Genomic DNA, 19720 nt, shown 5'->3' with positions numbered 1-19720 from the left:
ATGTAAACACCATACTACGTGCTACAGATTTGCAGCTGCAAAATGCTGTACAATTACTCATTGTCTCATTTTAATGTTGCAAAAATCCTCCCCATTTAACAGATGAAACAACTGAATATCAAACATATCAGGCATATGTTCTAACTATGCCTGATATTACAAAGGTAGTAATTGGTAGAATAAAGACTTGAAGTTATGTAGTCTGACTCAGTGTTTCATAGATTTCCACTATATTGCCTATGAATGAAAAAAATTCCTCCTTTATTAACAGAAGCAGGATATATACAGACACATTTAATATTCAAATTAGGGTGAACAGGCCCAGTGTGGTGGCTCACACCTGTAATCCTAGCAACTTGGGAAGCCAGAGAAAGAGGATCCCTTGAGGCCAGGAGTTCAAGACCAGCCTGGGCAACAAAGCAAGTCCTCATCTCTGAAAAAGAAAATATTGTGAACAAGTACCAAGGCAGAATTAGAGATAAAATGTGTTCACCTTTAGGGAATTTAGAGCACCTCTGGTAAGGCCAGTAGAGTAGGCTTTTTAAAAAAGATGCTAGAGGCCAGGCGTAGTGGCTCATGCCTGTGATCCCAGCACTTTGGGAGGCCAAGGTGGGCCGACCACCTGAGGTCAGGAGTTCGAGACCAGCCTGGCCAACATGGTGAAACCTCATCTCTACTAAAAATAGAAAAATTAGCCTGGCCTGGTGGCGCATTCCTGTAATCCCAGTTACTTGGAAGACTGAGGCAGGAGAATCACTTGAACCTGGGAGGCAGAGGTTTCAGTGAGCCGAGATCCCACCACAGCGCTCCAGCCCAGGTGACGAAGCGAGACTCTGTATCAAAAAAAATGATTCTGGAAAAGATAAGGACACTCAGATCATGGAGGACATTAGACTGCTAAGCTAGGGAATTTGAAATGTACCCCCTACTTGGTAGATATTTGAAAAAGTGTTTGATCAGGATTGTGAGGAACATCAATTAATAAGAAGTTTAGGTTTATAAAGATTAATTTGGAAGAACTTCATAGAATAGGTTGGAGATTAACAAAAAAAGAAAAAGAAATGAAAGCAGGCCAGTTAGACAACTTGATAAGTAAAAAATAACAAGGATTATTAAGGTGACTAAAGGAATACATTTTCAAAATTGCAAAATAGAATGAAAAGACTCAATGACGAATTTTAAGAAATGGATAATTAATAAGTGACACATGCATGTCTTCTTTTGTAAAGTGTCTGTTCATATCCTTTGCCCACTTTTGAATGGATTTGTTTTTTTCTTGTAAATCTGTTTTAGCTCTTTGTAAATTCTGGATATCAGCCCTTTGTCAGATGGGTAAACTGCAAAAATTTTTTCCCATTCTGTTGGTTGCCTATTCACTCTAATGACTGTTTCTTTTGCTGTGCAGAAGCTGTGGAGTTTGATTAGGTCCCATTTGTCTATTTTGGCTTTTGTTGCCAATGCTTTTGGTGTTTTGGTCATGAAGTCNACTTTCTTCTAGGGTTTTTATGGTGTTAGGTCTTATGTTTAAGTCTTTAATCCATCTGGAATTAATTTTAGTGTAAGGTGTCAGGAAGGGGTCCAGTTTCTGCTTTCTGCACATGGCTAGCTAGTTTTCCCAACACCATTTATTGAACAGGGAATCCTTTCCCCATTGCTTGTTTTTGTCAGGTTTGTCGAAGATCGGATAAGTTGTGTTGCCTCCGAAGCCTCTGTTCTGTTCCATTGGTCTATATCTCTGTTTTGGTACCAGTACCATGCTGTTTTGATTACTGTGGCCTTGTAGTATAGTTTGAAGTCCAGTAGTGTGGTGCCTCCTGCTTTGTTCTTTTTGCTTAGAGTGACACAGGGAATAAATATGGAAAATGCTTTCAAGGACAGAAACAAAGGAATCCAATGACTTATTGGATTTTATTTTATTTTGTGTTATTTTATTATTTTACTTTTTAAAAGCTTTGTAGGTTCAGGGGTACACATGCAGGTTTGTTATAGAGGTACATTGTATGTCACAGGGGTTTGGTGTACAGAGTATTTCATCACCCTGATAATAAGTATACTAATAGGTAATTTTTAAATCCTGTCTCTCTTCCCACCCTCCACCCTCAAGTAGACCTCAGTGTCTGTTTTTCTCTTCTTTGTTTCCATGTTTAGCTCCCACTTATATGGGAGAAAAGGTAGTATTTGGTTTTCTGTTCCTGGGTTAGTGTGTTTAGGATTATGGCTTCCAGCTCCATCCATGTTGCCACAAAAGATATAATCTTGTTTTTTTTTTAATGGCTATATAGTACCCCCTGGTGTATATGTGGCACATTTTCTTTATATTCTATCCTGATGGACATTTAGGTTGATTCTATGACTTTGCTATTGTGAATAGTACTGCAATGAACATATGTGTGCATGTATCTTTAAGGCAGAACAATTTATATCCATTCGAGTATACCCCCAATAATAGGATTATGGGGTTGAATAATACTTCTTTTTCAAGTTCTTTGAGAAATCACCAGACTGTTTTCCACAATGGCTGGGACTAATTTGCATTCCCTTTGTGTGTTCTCTTTAGAAAAGAAGTTAAGAATGCTTGAAGTCTTGACCTTGAGTTAATGGTAAGATAGTGCTTCCAAGAGCAAAAAATAAGAGAGAGTGATTTGTTTGAAGTGGGGATGGGGGACAGGAAAGAAATAAGCGATTTAGATCTGGGAATGTTGATTTTTGACATAGTATGGCTTGGACTGCTAGGCAATGTTGGAAATGTGTAATCGTTGTCAGGAACTGGAAATAGCAGAAACGGAAAATTGTTCTTCAGTGGGTATAAAGTTTCTGTTACGCAAGAATAAGTTCTAGATGTCTGCTGTACAATGTAGTACATGTAGATAGCAATACCTTATTGTGTGCTTTAAAAATATGTTAAGAAAATAGATCTCATGTCAAATGTTCTTACAAAAACTCCCCACAAATGAACATAAGGAAATTTTGGGGTGGGTCTTGGATATGCTTAGTACCTTGGTTGTGATGGTATCACAGGTGTATAAATATGTCCAAATTCATCAAGCACTGGGAATCTGTGGTGGAATGCATGCCTCCTAAGGGACAGCAGGTGTTGGTGGGTACAAAATATATGCATATATGTGTGCAATGTTTGTATATCAATTATACCTAAATAAAGCCAAAAGAAAAAACAAGAGGACAAAGAACTAAAGTTGGAAGAAGCCTATGTTTGGCTAAGGGGTAGATGAGGAGATATGAAAGAAATTAGAGAAGAGAGAAACTAAGATGCAGCCACAACTAAGGAAATAAGATTTTCAAGATAAAATCAAGTTCCTGTGATAACTGGGAAAAGGTAATTGGAATGAATAATTGATGCTGAAACTTTTGAGAATGGCTGTTAGTTATGCTGATGGACTAGAAGCCAGAGGGTAGAGTTAAGGCAGCATGGCAAGGTGTAGAGTGCATGAATTTTGAAGTGTGACAGGCCCGAGTTGGAATTCCTGTTTCACCACTTACCAGCTGTGTCAATTAGGCCATATTACCTGAGAAATGTTAAGGAGGGTATTACCACTGACCCCATAGGAGTTTGAGACCAGCCCAGAAAACATGGTGAAATGCCATCTCTACAAAATGTTACAAAAATTAGCCAAGGGTGATGGTGCATGCCTGTAGTCCCAGCTGCTTGGGAGGCTGAGGTAGGAGGATCTCTTGAGCCTGGGAGAGGGAGGTTGCAGTGAGCCTTGATTGTGCCACTGGACTCTAGCCTGGGTGACAGAGTGAGACGCTATCTCAGACAAAACAAAACAAAATGAAATACCCTGATGGATAAAGAGCATGAATGGCAAAAGATCAAGAATTTAGGATTTGATGCATAGGAAGAAAAATTAGTCTTAGAAGGGAACATACACTTCTTTGGTGACTATTTGGAAGGAGAAGAGCCTAAATATATTTTCAAATGCAGAGAAAGAAAGCATTAGCTCCTTTGAAAGGATGTATCTTGTTGGTGAAGGAACAAAGTCATTTTCTATGTGAAGCAATGATGAAGAAGTGGAGTTTAGTAGAGAAAACTGAAAGCATATCATAAAAAAGACTACAGATGTGAGTAAAAAAGAATAAATAGATTGCTCATCAGGAGTGAAAGACAAGCGACTGAAGTAGAGTCAAGATAGATTTCATGAGAATTTAGGAAAAGGTGTACTGGTAACTTATTTTGTAAGAATAGTAGGAAACCCTAGGGAGCTGCTTCAATTATCCAAGTAGAGGGGCAAGAATCTAAGGTACATCATGATGAGAAGATTGAGAAGGTGAGAGACATCAATAACATGGCCAAATATTGGCTGAGTGGCAGTGAACTGAAATCACTTTTCATATTGACTCACTAAAATGTAATCCGCTATGGAGAGGGCCTTTATAAGCTTTTGAACATCCCAAGAGTTGAATAGGCACTCCATTTGATTATTCCCAGAAATGCATGATATGTAGAAGGGGGTAGTTAGGTCTTGTATAATGCGATAAAAGTGCAAACATAAAGGAAACAATGAAACGTGCTTTAATTTCAAGGCACTCGTGAAGCCAGGGCATGCTCCAGAGCGGCAGGGATGCACCCTAACATGCTGGGGTGTTGACAGATATAAGTCTCCTTGTGGACCTGTGCTTGAGTAGAATGTGTTATGGTCATTCCATTAGCTCTCTGAACCTCCAAGGGAAGAAAATCTTTGATGAAGAATCATGTAAAATGTAATCAACGTAAAATGAAAAGAAATGAATGACTTTTGAAGAACTTGATTTTCTTAAACTTGATAGAGGAGAAACTTGATAGAGATTTTCTTAAACCTGACTTCCCTACCATTTGGAGTCAGAAGAAAGTGAAGGTTTTCATCACAGCAGAAGACCAATGGCAGTTTCTGAATGGAATGAACTGCCTTGGAGTAAGGGGTTATAACATCAGCACTGGGAATCTGTGGTGGAATGTATGCCTCCTAAGGGACAGTAGGTGTTGGTGGGTACAAAATCTTAAGGCCAGTTAAACCTACTGTGCTTCCTATCTTTGTTATCCTTATTCATTTTTTCATTCATTCATTCGAGTACTTACCATATGACAGACAATAATGGACTAGATACATGGAATTGACAATATCATCATTCTGATGGAGCTTATATTCCAGTTGGGAGTGGGATTTGAGGGAGAGAACACAGTGACTTCTCAATCTGAAATATTTTTTATGTGTGTATATGCCTAGACATGTGTGGATGTATGTGTTTTGAGTGTAGGTCTAAGTGTGTGGGGGTGTGTGAGAGAGAGGAGAAAGAGAAAGAGAGAAAAAGAGAGAGAAAGAGGACAGAGAGAAAGAGAGAGGACAGAGAGAAAGGTATAGGGAACAGTTAGTAACTGCATTTCCCTGGCTCTGCCAATGTCCGTATAAGGACAATAACTACCAAATTAAATATCCTTGTGGGACAGCTCTTGACATAATGAAGTGTAAGTTAATGAAATTACTTTTTTTCTGTTTCGTATTGTCTCAAGTTTTTCTTGTTGCTTATCAAAAAAAAAGGGATATTATATGATCAAGATTACTGTGCTGAGCTAAATATTCTCTTAATGCTACTAATGGGATTATAAATTTGTCAAAATCTTCATGAAAAGCAATTTGGCAATATATATTAACTATTAATATGTGCATGTCTATTTAATATGCAGTTTTAAGAAATTTATCTCAAGGAAAATAATCTATGATGTGGAAAACAAACGTTCATCATAGCATAATTAATAACAGAGATAAAATGCTAAAAATTTAAATTATATATGAAAAGAAAAATGGTTTGTCTTGTTATGGGCATCTACAGTATGAATGTTATATAACTAATTAAAATTATGTGCTCAAGGAGTTTTAATGACATGGGGCAATGTTTATGATATATGTGTTATAAAAAAAGAACAAGATACAATTTTTATATTTTGTCTATTCTTACTATTTAAAGCAGTTCTATAAAATTGGACAGAAGAAAATGGGCCACAGTGCTTTGTGCTTTAAGCATTTTCCACAATTTGTACATGTGACTTTTATATTCAGAATTATCAATAAATATTATTCAAAAAAATTCCTATGTTAGAACAGGAGCTAAATGCCTCTGTAATTGTCCCACAAACCATTGAGTCCTAATCTGCAATGATCTGAAAAATCAACACTTACACATATAACCATAATATCAATTCAAATTGTTGCTTAACGATTCACCAGATGGCTGTATTTTAGTGCTATGAGAGCAATTTATTTTCTGCTTTTCTTTAGAAAGTTTGTTTTTACCTTTTTTACATGGTAAGTCCTGTCCTTGATCTGTGCATAGTAAATGCAGTGAAGTAGTAGCAATGGCCTTCATTGGGCTAAGATTTTATGGGAAATTTTAATTAAGTAAATAGAAAGCACAGGACATGCTATTTTAAGATTACGGCACATTTCTTAAAATGTGGCCCTGAAATCTTTTGCATCAGAGTAATCTCTGATACCTGATAAAAATATAGATTTCCCAGCCTACTAAATCAGAATCTTAGGATGGGCCCCAGTAATGTGTATTTTTAAAGATAAACCCCAGGTAATTCTCCTGAGATTCTCTAAGAACCACCAGCTGGGGAGGTTTGAGGTTTAGAAATTTTTGCATGGGATCTTGTCTGCTCCAATGTTAATAAGTGGAATTATAACTGGTTTTCAATTGCATGAATTCAAAATACAAAATACTTTGCTTCTTAGATAAATCAGAATTGGAAGATGGGGCCTACTTACTGCTTTTCTGTAATCTTGTTAAAGAGGTTTACATTTGGAATTTACTGAAAGAGCAGATACCAGTGGTCAGTAACATTGCTAGGAACAGTGGTAGGGTGAGTGTATAGGTGATATGCTCTGACTACAAAACAGCCGTTACAAGTTCCATTTCTTCTATGGTATCCTTTAAGGTGGAATGCTTGCTGAAGTCAATGTACATCAGAGTCCATAACTCATAATGAATTAGGCTTCCTTGGGGAACTGTTGTACCCTGGAGCATGAGCACTAGCCAGATACACTTGTCACTATGTGGCATGATCTGATTGTGTCCCCCAAGGTTTATATGTTGAAACTGAGTCCCCAAGTGATGGTATTTGGAGGTGAGGACTTTAGGAGGTGATTGGTCATGAGGGTGGTGCCCTCATGAATGATATCAGTGCCCTTATAAAATAAGTTCTACGGAGGTGCTTTGCCCCTTTCACCATGAAGGTCAGAGTTAGAAAGTCCTATCTATAAGGACACAGGCCTTTACTAGGCACTGAATCTGCCAGCACTTTGGCCTTCGACTTTGCAGCCCCCATTACTGTGAGTAATACATTCCTATTTATAAGTTACTCGATTTATGGTATTTTGTTATAGCAGCATAAATAAACTATGACATTATGTGTCTGGAAGATGTAAACAACTTGAGAACTTGGGTTTGTCTTATGTACAATGAAGATAATACTAGGACCAAATCAGTGATGAAAAAAATTTTTGCAAAATATTTAGCACAAGCCATGTTATCTAGTAAGCACTTCTAAGTGTTTATAGTGATGACTTCCCAAAAGCTCAGCTGCAAAAGTTTGGGAAGTCAGACTTTTCTAGTCTTGGAAGACCATGATAGTTATCAGATAAGCCAGAGATTTTGAGTAACCCCAATTCTTGAGGGGAGGGAAGTAGAAAGGAAGAGTAGCCAAATGTGCTAATAGTCCTTCATCTGAGCTAGATTTTTGATATCTGTTGGTTTCATGGAAAATCCAAACCTATTGTCATTTATTAAAATTCATCCTCTCATGGATGGTCCAGGACTGAATTATGTAAAATATCATTTGTGGAGTGATATTCATTTGTATACCTTTTCAGTTCAAAACAAAGTCAAAAGTCTCTCTCTCTCTCTCTCTCTTTTCACACACACACACACACACACACACACACACACACGGCCTTAACCCTGGCCACCTCTATATTATTTCTGGAATCCCATATTCTATAAAACTATTTTAGTTTCTAACAAATATCTTGGTCTTTATGATGGTCACTACTATGAAACATATTTTACTTTACACTTTATTGCCTTATACATAAATATTTTCCAAGTAAAATTACTTGTAACACTTTCCTCATTTAAATGTGCATTGGCTAGTGAGAAGCATCTCTACAGATTGCTTAATTTTAGGAAAATAACAATTCCCCAGAAACATAAACAAGTCAAATCAAGATAGTTACCAGGAGCAATTCTTTATATTATCCAGTTGCACAACACACTCCTTGAATAAATGACATATCCTAATTTAGGATACATCACCAGATTCAAGTCAGAGAGTATCCTCTGCCAGTCAATAAGAGTGCGGGTCACTGGAAGATCCCTTCGTAGAATTCTTCTCAGGGCTTCATTGGATAACTCCTGTAATTCTTCCAAGACTGCAGCTTGAAATTTGTTCTCTTGCTCTTCCACAAGCCTTGCAAAACTTAGAGCCAGTTGAGCTTGGTTAACTATTTCCAAGCTTTCTTTCAGGTCCTTGGATATTTCAATATGAAGGTTGACACACCTGAAGAAGTGAGCTTGCACATATATTCTTCCTGTTACTTGAGTTAGAAATGGGTTAACTTGGAAAATCCATTTGGATTTCCAAAGTCCATTCCAGCACTCTCCCGTTTCATAGTTGTGGTCTTCAATGCAAGCTATCAAGTACTCCTTACTTTTGACAGTTTTTCTCAGCACGTTGCAATTTCCTTTTGGATAGTGGTCATTCACATACAGTTTTAAGGCACACAGAACAACAACTCTCAGGTATTCTGTCTCATTACGTATGATACCATGACTTTGGATGTCTTTCAGCTGATTTTGAAGCAGGTCATATTTGAAAGAAAGTTTGCTTTGATAGTCAAAAAATCGGAAGTCACCCATTACATTGTGGTGAGACAAGAGTACTGGATTTCCATCGATGCTGAGTGGTACAGAATATTTTTGGCAGTGTTGGTGGCCTGCACATTCACCTTGATGGTGCATAAGTTTTTCATCACGGATAAGCAGACAGAGATCATCAAAGGCATTTACAAATTCCCCCGGAGGTGCCTGTATTAACAGTCTGCGAATTACTCTTTCCTTGTCCTTCCTGCTCAGCACGCTAAGTGCCATGATTAGTTGCAACAGAAGCAAAGCTTCTGAAATAAAGAGTGTTCAAAGGATAAGAAAACATTCCATGAGACACCTTTTCCATCAAGGTGTTAACATTCAAGCTGAAGATTACTATACCCACCCATGAAATCAGGCAGTCTGGCAAGCTCTGAGCCTCCTGATGAGGTCATAAAGAAGCTTTCCCTATGCAGTGGGGAACTTCTGATGATATCACAATGGGCATTCAGACCAAAAGAAAAAAATGACAGTCACCTGATAGTATGGTGCCGAGCCAACCAGCTGTACCTATTTTGAAGATTTTAAGAACTTAGCCTCCTGAACAGTCTTCTTCAAAAGTGGTGTGTCTCTGTGTGCATTATATGTTGTCAGGGATCTAGAGAAGCAGCCCAAAGTTTCTAGAGTGACAGCACTTTGGAACTTCAGGAATCACAATGGTGTTGATTTATACTCAGGCTCTCAGAGCAGCTGCCCAAACCCACTGGAAGCACATTATGATGAAAGGTTTGAGGGGTTAAAACAAAATAGTAAAAATTAAATGATATACAATGGCAGTTCATGGAAAAATGCCAGACATCAGAGAAAGCTGTGTTTTCAAACAGTGGGTGTGGAGACAGTCAGAATTCAAGAAGCCGAAAAGTTTCCAGGGCAGGGTAATGCAGGTACCACATCTTGCATACTGTTTCTGTGGCTAAGTGTGAGCTGGCTTCAAAGAACAAAGGCAACAAACCACTATGTGTCCTCTGCTTTTTCCCTAGAAAAGTGGTAACAGCCGATGAGCATCAAGAAATTATTTTCTGCAAAGGGGCAAAGTTAATTGTATTTGGAACCCGTGACAGCATCTATTGGGGAGAGACTTCCAAGCGAGGAGAAACGGCTCTACAGGTCATAAAACTATGGAAACGAGATATCCATTGAGAAGTTCTTTCTGCCCCTCTTCTCCTTCCTCCTAGTTATCCTCTTTACTTGATGCTGTTATTCTTTTCGAAGAGTCCTGAATTTAAGTCCTCTTCATTTAAGTCAAACTGCTTGTTCCATGTCTGCTCTGAGCTTTTCTAAGTTTCCCTACATTCTGGTATCTTTTTCTTACAAGGACATGAGCTTTGCTGTATTAAGTCATAACTATTAAGTTTAAGGACATCTCATTAATTTGCTCTAACAATCTGTAACTTAGTTTTGCATAATTTTTACCCATACCTTTTATGATTTTAGTGATAACTGTCATTATCTCATTTCAATCTTAGAATGGAGGTGTCCTAGTTTTTGTAGCTTATCTGTCTATGGTAAGTAAGTTTTTTGTTTGTTTTCTCTTTCATACCCAATATACACTCAGCATGGTATTTTTGATGCTTTTTGACGGTACTTAAAATGTTACTTTCTTGAGTGTGTGTGTAGCTAGGCACATGACTAATCTATTAATAATAATTTTATCAGTCATGGTTACTATTTATTGAACAGTAAGTAGCAGCAACTATGTTTGGTGACATATTAGGAATTCACCTAATGCTTCTACCTTCCTTAAGATTCAGGGTAAATTTGCTCACCTTTCTGGAAGAGAGAACTAAAACTGAGAGAGGTCGGGTGAGAGGTGATATTGAAGTCTAGCTGCCTCTCAAGTTCATGTCTTCAGGCCATAGATTGTAATAATGTTTTAATGTATTTTCTAAGTAATGACTTTACTTCTCAAATTTTAATTTAAATTTTTTTTTGTATTTTTACTGTGCTATGCCCTTTCATACCTTTACTATAGCATAGAAACTACTTAATTTTGTTTTTTAAAATATTTGTATCATATAATTATCCTGTAATTTAATCATATTCTTTAAAAATAAAAACAAGTACAGTAAATCAAATGTTTCTTTAGGAATTTTAAATACTCAATGACTTTCTACAAGAATTTCCTTAACATTTTTGTTCTTCATACATGGTTTTTGTCGAAGATTCAGGATGACTTTAGAGGTGGAAAAATTAACCTAGAAAAAACTCACAGGTTACTTGAAAAATTAGATATTCGGTGCAGTTATATTCATGTGAAAAATATTTTTAAGGTAAGATGATATCCACTGCCTGCCTATCCCACCCTAGGAGGAACTTAATCCAATGTGAGTAAATGTCATATAAAAATTAGTCTCTAGAAGAAAAGGAATTAATTATATTAAGTGTATTTACAATCAATATGGAGAACATTTCTGTAGAAGGTAAAATTAGTTAATGAGAAAATCTGAAATAATGCCAGGATATCAGTTTAGAATAATTTCCTGAGCATACAGGAATGCTCACATCAAACCTAGGACTGGATGTCTAATTAGATCTAAATAATAATGGTAACTGGATTAGATGTTAGTGATTTATAGAAAGAGTGGAGAATAAGCCCAAAGTTAGCAGAAGGGAGGAAATAATACAGATTAAGCACATAAATAACTAAAATAGAATAGAAAAAATTAGAAGAAATTGAGGAAACTAAGACTTGTTTTTTTGAAAAGTTAAAATTGACAAATAGTAAGATTAAGAAAAAAGACAACTCAAATAAAATCAGAAATGAAAGTGGAGACATGACAACAGATCTCACAAAAATGAAAAACCCATAGAAACTATTATGAACAATCATACACTATAAAATTGGACAATCTAGAAAAAATAGAGAAATTTCTAGAAACATACAACCCATCAAGGCTGAACCAAGAAGAACTAGAAAGGTTGAACAGACCAATAACAAAAAGGAGACTGAGAGGCTGGGTGCAGCGATTCATGCTTGTAATCCCAATGCTTTGAGAGGACAAGGCAGAAAGATAACTTGGGGCCAGGAGTTTGAGACTAGCCTGGACAACATAGTGAGACCCTGTTTGGAGTGTCTCACTGACTAATGAAGAAAAGCCCAGGACCAGATGACTTCATAGGTGAATTCTACCAAAGATTTAAAGAACAATAAATACCAATCTTTCTGAAATGCTTCCAAAAATAGAAGAGGGAACATTTCCAATTTTATTTTATGAGGTCAACATCACCCTGATACCAAAGCTGAACTAAGATACCACAAGTAAACAAAACTTTAGGCCAATATCCCTGATGAACATAGATGCAAAATTCCCCAACAAAATAATAGCAAACAAAATTTATAGCACTTTAAAAGGATCATATTCCATGATCAAATAATATGTGTTCATGGCATGTAAGGATGGCTCAACATACAGAAATCAATCAATGTGACACACCACATGAACAGAATGGAGTATAAAAATCACATAATCAGCTCAAAAATATAGAAAAAGCATTTGACAAAATTTAACTCCCTTTCATCTCAGTAAATTAAGTATAAAAGGAACTTAACACAATAAAGTCCATATATAAAAAGCCCACAGAAAATATCATACACAATAAACTGAAAGTTGTTTTTCTAAGATCTGGAAAAAGGCAAGGATGCCCACTCTCACCATTTCTGTTTAAGATGGTACTGGAAGTCCCAACCAAAGCAATTAGTCAAGAAATGAAAATAAAAGGTAATTAAGTTGTAAAAGCAGAAGCAAAATTATCTCTATTCGCAGACGGCATGACCTTATAAGTAGAAAGTCCTAAAGATTTTGTCAAAAAATGACTAGAAGGCTGGGCGTGGTGGCTTACACCTGTCATCCCAGCACTTTGGGAGACTGAGGCAGGTGCATCACCTGAGGTCAGGAGTTTAAGACCAGCCTGGCCAACATGGTGAAACCTTGTCTCTACTAAAAATACAAAAATTAGCTAGAGGTGGTGGTACATGCCTGTAATCCCAGCTACTTGGAAGGCTGAGGCATGAGAATTGCTTTAATCTGGGAGGTGGAGGTTGCAGTGAGCTGAGATCACACCACTGCACTCCAGCCTGGGCAACAGAGAGACAGTCCTCAAACAAAAACAAACAAAACAAAACAAAAAACTACTAGAACTATTAAATTCAGTAAAGTTGCAAGATACAAAATTAGTATGCAAAAATTAGTTGCATTTCTATTAATTATTAACTATCCAAAAAGGAATCAAGAAAACATTTTCATTTACATTAACATTGAAACAATAAAATATTTAGGAATAAATTTAACCAAGGAGGTGAAAAACTGGTACATCAAAACTGTAAACCATTGATGAAATAAACTTTAAAAGATACAAATAAACAGAAGGACATCCTATGTTAATACATCCATATTACCCAAGACGATCTATAGATTAAATGTAATCCCTACTAAAATCCCAATGGCATTTTTGTTTTGTTTTTCAGAAATATAAACAATCCTAAAATTCATATTAAAACAGAAAAAGACCCTGAATAAGCAAAACCAATCTTAAAAAAGAAAATAAAGGTGGAGGCATCAAAATTTTTGGTTTTCAAATATATTTAAAATAATCGAGACAGTATGATAAGAGCATAAAAACAAATATATAGACCAATGGAACAGAATGGAGAGCCCAGAAAATCGGAAAAAAGCTTTTTGACATTGGGCTTGGCAAGAATTTCTTAGATATGACTCCAAAGGCACAGGTAAGAAAAACTTGTGTAAAAATAGACATGTGGTATTACATGAAACAAAGTGGCTCTTGCACAGCAAAGGAAATAATTTTAAAAAAATGTAAAGCCAATTTACAGAATAAAAGTATTTGCAAACCGTATATCTGATAAAGGGATAGTATCCAAAATTGAATCCCACAACTCAATAGAATAAAAACCCCAAGTAATCTGATTAGAAAATGTGCAAAGGGATTTGCACGTTTTATAGCAATATAGACATTTCTCTAAAGAAGCTATACAAGTGGCCAACAGGTATATAAATAGGTGTTCAACATCACTAATCATCAAGGAAATGCAAATCAAATTACATGAGATATCATCTCATACCTGTCAGAAAGATTATTATAAAAAAATTCAACAGAAAAGTGTTGGCAGGAATGTGGAGAAAGGGAACTCTTATATACTATCGGTATGAATGCAAACTGGTACAAACACTATTGAAAACAATATGGAGGTTCCACAAAAATTAAAAATAAAATTGCCATATAATCCAGCAATTTCACCTCTGGATATATATCCAAAGGAATTGAAATCAAGAGATATTTGCACTCCCATATATACTGCAGCATTATTTTACAATAGCCAAGATATGCAAGCAATCTAAGTGTCCATCAGTGTATGAATGAATAAAGAAAATATAGTATGTACATACAATGAAATATCACTCATCCTGAAAAAATAAAGGCTATCTTATTATTTGTGACAACATGGATAAAACTATAGGACATTGTATTAAGAGAAACAAGCCAGACACAGAAAGACGAATACTTCAAGACACCACTTATGTGAGGAGTCTAACATAGTGAAACTCATAGAAGAAGAGAGTTGAATGATAGTTACCAGGGCCGGGGGAGGGGAAAACAAGGAAGTGTTAGTCAAAGGGTATAGTTTCTGTTATATAACACAAATAGACCCCAGCGAGCTACTGAACAGCGTAGGACCTGTGATAACACTGTGCTGCATATTTAAAAATATAAGAGGGTAGATCTTAGATTGAGTATTCTTATCACACACAAAAGTAATAAAGAGGGCCTGGATGCAGTGGCTCATGACTGTAATTCCAGCACTTTGGGAGGCTGAGGTGGGCAGATTGCTTGAGCTCAGGAGTTCGAGACCGGTCTGTACAACATGGTGAAACCTCGTTTCTACAAAAATTACAAAAAATTAGCTGGGAGTGGTGGTGCCTGCCTGTGGGCCCAGCTACTTGGGAGGCTGAGGTGGAAGGATCCTTTGAGCTCAGGAGATAGAGGCTGCTGTGAGCCTGGCACTGCTGCACTCTAGCCTGGGTGACAAAGTGAGACCCTGTGGGGAAAAAATAATAAAGAGGGCAGAAGGAAACTTTTTGAAGGAATGGATATGTTTATAGCATAGATTGTGTTGATAATTTCATGGCTGTATACTTAACTCCAAACTCATCAAGTTGTATACAAATTAAATATATATAGTTTTTTGTATGTCAATTTTACCCCAATAAAGGGATTTAAAAAACCAAGAAGGAATATGTAATCTGAAAACATTTTATTTCGCTTACTCCCTAAGAGAAAATCATCCAAAAATTATCTTTGTTTGAAGAAGAACTAGTAGGAGGGAAACCTGGCTCAATTCTGTGACTAGATGACAGAAGGATCATTAATAAAATTAGGAAAAGCCATTTCAGCTGAGTTTTATACTAGAAAGATGACAAATCTCTTGGAGAATCAGGCAGGAAAGCTAGACTGATCGATCCAGATTGTTAGGAACATTAAAATCCGCGTATTACTTTGTTTTTTGAAAGTGAGTACTCAGGTAGCACAATCTGTGTTGAAGTTGTTATTGGTAACACAAACTGGGAAGGGTCTGACATTGTACCCTTCTTGGAAGCTAACAAATTGGCCTGACGTAGCTTCATGGAAGCTGGTGGAAGCAGGCTTGTGGGCCAAAGAAAAAAGACAGCTTATTACTCACAGAAATGACAGTTGTCAGAGTATTCACATTTTGATGTTATTTCCCCAAGCCCCAGCTATTAAAGTGTGGTACGAAGAGGAACAAGTGACACACAGTGGGTTGTGTTATAGAATAAGTACCATAAGCCTAAACCTGGGTCTTTTATGGTGGGCAGTAAGCCCAACTGATCTTTGCCCTGTAGGCTGTCATTATTACTATTATAGTGAGCAGTAAACCAAACTGTTTTTCTTCTCTGGAAGGAGACCCTATCTTTACCAAAGCTGTTCGCTATTCCAACATCCTTGAAAATCTAGCATGGAAGAAAGGCAATGAATACTTCTGCTTAGAAAACACACGAAAACACAGGAGACCTATGGAGAATTGTCTTATAACAACCACTTCTCTCAATAAGATTTAGCCCCCAAGTTTACAAACCACAAAAAGGGGGTTAAAAAAGAAAAGCTGTGTGTCTCAGGAGACTGCAGTAAAAGATAAACGTTTCAGAATTGTTTCTTTGAATCCAGTCAGTGCGTGCGTCCATAAGCTAACAGAATTTTAATCAATTCATGGCTAATAGCACATTCAAAGAATACAAGTTTTTATAAAAATCTTTACATGTAGGATTTTCCCTCTGGTAGCTTTTCTTCCAAAGGAAGAAAAGCTATTGCTTCCCAATTTAATAAAATTTACATTAAAGACAAAATAAAGATAGAATATATTGAAATCTGTATCAAACGTGAAACGTAAATATTATTCAGTGATTATCAGGTTGCTTTACATTATCTTTAGGGCAGAGATATCTGAAGTGAAGTTTAGTGAAATACATGCCATATTTAAAAGCATTATGTAGAATGCTCAACCACTATAAAAGTACAGAAATGGTTCACTAATTGAAATGTATGATTAGGGACATGAGCAGGCCTGAAGATCTATTGTTGAGCAAAGCCTTTTAGGAGTGGCTATGAAAATAACACTAATAATAAAAATTAGAGAGGCAGATTTTGCTAAGAATACTTCAAAAACCTACTTAAAATAACTGTAAGTACTTTTGAAGCATAAATTACATAAAACAAGGCTGATAATCATGATAAACTATTCTTATTCATTAAAATAATTCTAGAACCACTAATATAAAACTTTATCACCTTAGGCTAAATTGCCATATATGCATTAAAATGTTGATTAAGTAGAGTGCTTAGAGAAGGTGTATTGGTGAACTGTATTTTACGGATAGTTGAAAATTAAGCTTCTTAAACATTCAACTCATTTGCTTCAACGCTTCTTGCTAATTTTCTCTCACTTTATGGATGCACCTTTTGCAAGAGTAAATGAGTCCTTATAAATCTTTGGTGACCAAAATCTTCTAATGTCTTAGAACACTAGAGATTCTTGGCTCTAATAGATCTGATCCTAGCTGTTTAGTACTTGGCAAGTTGAAAATCTCCCTGAGCAAATTTCTTAATCCCTTGAATGGGGCTACTAGCATAGTTATCTCACATGATTGTTGTGGATAGTAAATAAGATATGTATATGAATATACCTAGTAGCAGGCATGACACAAAGTAGGTACTCAATATAAATATATGTGGAAGGAAGCTGCATCAGTTACATATACAAAATTGAATTACATTTATTCATTTTCTAAGTTGCTGACAAATTCTGACATGAATTTATTTTCTTACAAGGTGACATTTTATTATAAATTTGAGTAAAGAAAATATAACTTTATGATCTTGGCAATATATTCTGCACTTCTTTCTACAAGATTAATTATTGATTCATGGCTTGAGCAGCAATTCTCTAAGATTTTTTTAAATCGCTTTACTTAAAAAAGGTATTGCTTTTATCATGCAATAGTCTTTATAGCATTTAAAATATTTTATAGAAAATATTGTTAGATTACACTTTTGATTGTTGGTTGAGTATGAAATAGTATCCTTTGTAATTTCAGGATTTTTTTTATAGGATTTGCCCTAAGTCTTCAAATTCTCTAAGGAATTAATAACCAGTATTAAATCTATAGTATGTGCTGACACTCTGTCGGAAACTGTGAATTGTAAAAAATGAATAAAGTGTTATCTCTCTTTTTTAGGCAGAAAAAGGAATGCAGAAATTACTGTTTTATAAGTAACTTATAAATCTCATGGGTAATGCTAACAGGGAATCTGAGAAAAGACTAATTTGGGCTTTTATAGAAGATGCCATGGTGGAAGTGGCATTCTTGCTGGACCTTAAAAAATAAGCAATATATGTGGAGTATGTGGAAAGAGTGCATGGAGAATAAAAAGTAATTAAACATGACTGGAGTAGAGAATGCATGAAAAGATGTGATAAGAAAGTGTTGCAAATGACAGTTATAACCAGATGATGGAAACCTTGAATGGTAGACCAAGGAATTTGGATTTCCTTTTGTAGGCAAGGGTTACTCACTGAAATTTCTTGAGTAAAGAAATATTACATATTTTAGGATAAATAACCTGGCACTAGTTAGAATGGATTGGAAGCTGGTATTCAGAGAGATAGATTATTTCTCTACTGATTCTGCCCTATGAATCTGCTACCTGGAATCAACTCAGCCACTTCTATTCTGTTGGGTTCCACCTAAAGTTTATGGTTTCTTACCTTAGTTGGTCCTCCACCATGTAAACTTCAGAAAAGTCTCATCCAAAAAATAAACAGCACTATATCCTCTTCTAATGTCACATTCTCTAACAGATAAACCTAAAGAATCATTTACATTTATTTCTCTACTTGTTCAATGATCCATTGCAATCCATTTTGCTTTCACACCTATCTTCAAAATCTCTTTAGGTCATAAATGCTAAATCCACTGGTTAGCCTTTCTGTGCATTTCACTTAACCCTCTTTTAAAAAAAAATTTCCTTGTTCTGACTTCTATGACATCATTCTCTCCCAATTTTCTCTGAAAATCTGTGACTACTCCTTCTCCTTCTGTCCTGTGACCATTCCTTCTACTCTCCTCCTAAAGATGAGCCCTTTATTTCCTTTATTTTTACTTTACAAACGTTTCCTGAGCTACCTTATTGACTCTCAATGACTACTTACATAGGAACAAGTCCCAACTTTTCTATCCTGAACCTCAAAGACATGGAAATGGCATCATTTGTTCATCCTCTGCCATAATCTAGGCACTGATTAGGTTTTGTTCCCATTTTATTAAAAGCATGTAAGGAAATTATTATTAGCTTCTTTTACACATAAGGATATTGAGCATAAGAATGTTGATATAATTTCTTCATATCTCACATAATTTCTTCATATCTCATAGAAACTCATGTCTCGGTCTATCTGACTCCAAAGTTCTTATTGTACTTTCTTCTATAGTGTATTGTTTTCCTCTATCTCTACCCCAAAACCATTTGCCTACTGGCTGTCTCTGCTTAGATGTCTTGGATGTACTTGAAATTTAATATGTTTAAAGTGAAACTCTTCTTTCTGTCTAAAATTATTTTTCCTCCTATATTTCTTTGCTTGGTGATAGCAGCATCATTCTCTAAGTTATCCAAGCAGAAATTAAAGAGATTTTCAGACTCCTCTTCTGACCCTATCTTTTTAGGTCCACCAAGTCAATTGCTCTTGAACTACTTACTACTCATTGTGGTCCTCAGACCAGAAATGATGCTGATTGCATTTCAACAAGTCCCAGGGTGACTCATATGTACATCAAAGTTGGACAAACCCTATGGACTGTTTTTTGTTTGTTTGTTTTTAATCCCAACACCTAGCTTCTATACTGCTGCCAGCGTAATCTTTCTAGAACAAAAATCTATGTGATTTCTTTCTTAAAACTCATCAATAACTCCCTGTTCTTTCCAAATGAAGTCTAAGTTTCTCAGTGTGACTTCTGAGGACCCCTGGGATTCAGCTGTACCTCTTGCGTTATCTGCTCCCACAGCTTCACTAACATTCTCTCTAATTACACTCTTCTGTTTTGTACTTTGTACCTTCATTTGCTCTGATCTTAACAAGTAGAATTAGCTCATTTCCTCCTTAATTTCAGGCAGATATCTTCCTTCTCATCTCTGAAGACTCAGCTCCAGCATCACTTTTTCTATAAAGATTCTCTTTGACCCTCCAGGAAGAATTGTCCAACTTTCCTTATTGTGT

At 36.1% G+C, this 19720-nt stretch overlaps 2 protein-coding genes across 5 annotated transcripts in view; one reads left to right on the top strand and one right to left on the bottom strand.

Annotated features, from left to right (window-relative positions):
• Nucleotides 1–8221: 8221 nt before the first annotated feature.
• CAPZA3 (capping actin protein of muscle Z-line subunit alpha 3) lies at nucleotides 8222–9324 on the bottom strand. Its single transcript, XM_017528910.2, has one exon. The coding sequence runs from the start codon at nucleotides 9139–9141 to the stop codon at nucleotides 8242–8244; it is 900 nt and encodes a 299-aa protein (XP_017384399.1). The 5' UTR covers nucleotides 9142–9324; the 3' UTR covers nucleotides 8222–8241.
• A 29-nt stretch (nucleotides 9325–9353) lies between these two features.
• Nucleotides 9354–19720, top strand: part of PLCZ1 (phospholipase C zeta 1) — a 53070-nt gene continuing 42703 nt past the window's right edge. The window contains exons 1-3 of one of the 4 annotated variants that reach the window (XM_037739126.1): nucleotides 9354–9479; nucleotides 9897–10045; nucleotides 11063–11186. In XM_037739126.1, the coding sequence (XP_037595054.1) occupies nucleotides 10035–10045; nucleotides 11063–11186 (135 nt within the window). In that variant the 5' untranslated portion in view covers nucleotides 9354–9479; nucleotides 9897–10034. Of the gene's footprint in view, nucleotides 9480–9896; nucleotides 10046–11057; nucleotides 11187–19720 lie in introns of those variants that run through there. The other 3 variants (XM_037739134.1, XM_037739136.1, XM_037739139.1) reach the window with 3 other exon arrangements.

This window comes from Cebus imitator, unplaced genomic scaffold (assembly GCF_001604975.1).
Source record: "Cebus imitator isolate Cc_AM_T3 unplaced genomic scaffold, Cebus_imitator-1.0 Scaffold2, whole genome shotgun sequence".
Lineage (NCBI taxonomy): Eukaryota > Metazoa > Chordata > Mammalia > Primates > Cebidae > Cebus > Cebus imitator.
This window is presented reverse-complemented; position numbering and strand designations above follow the sequence as displayed.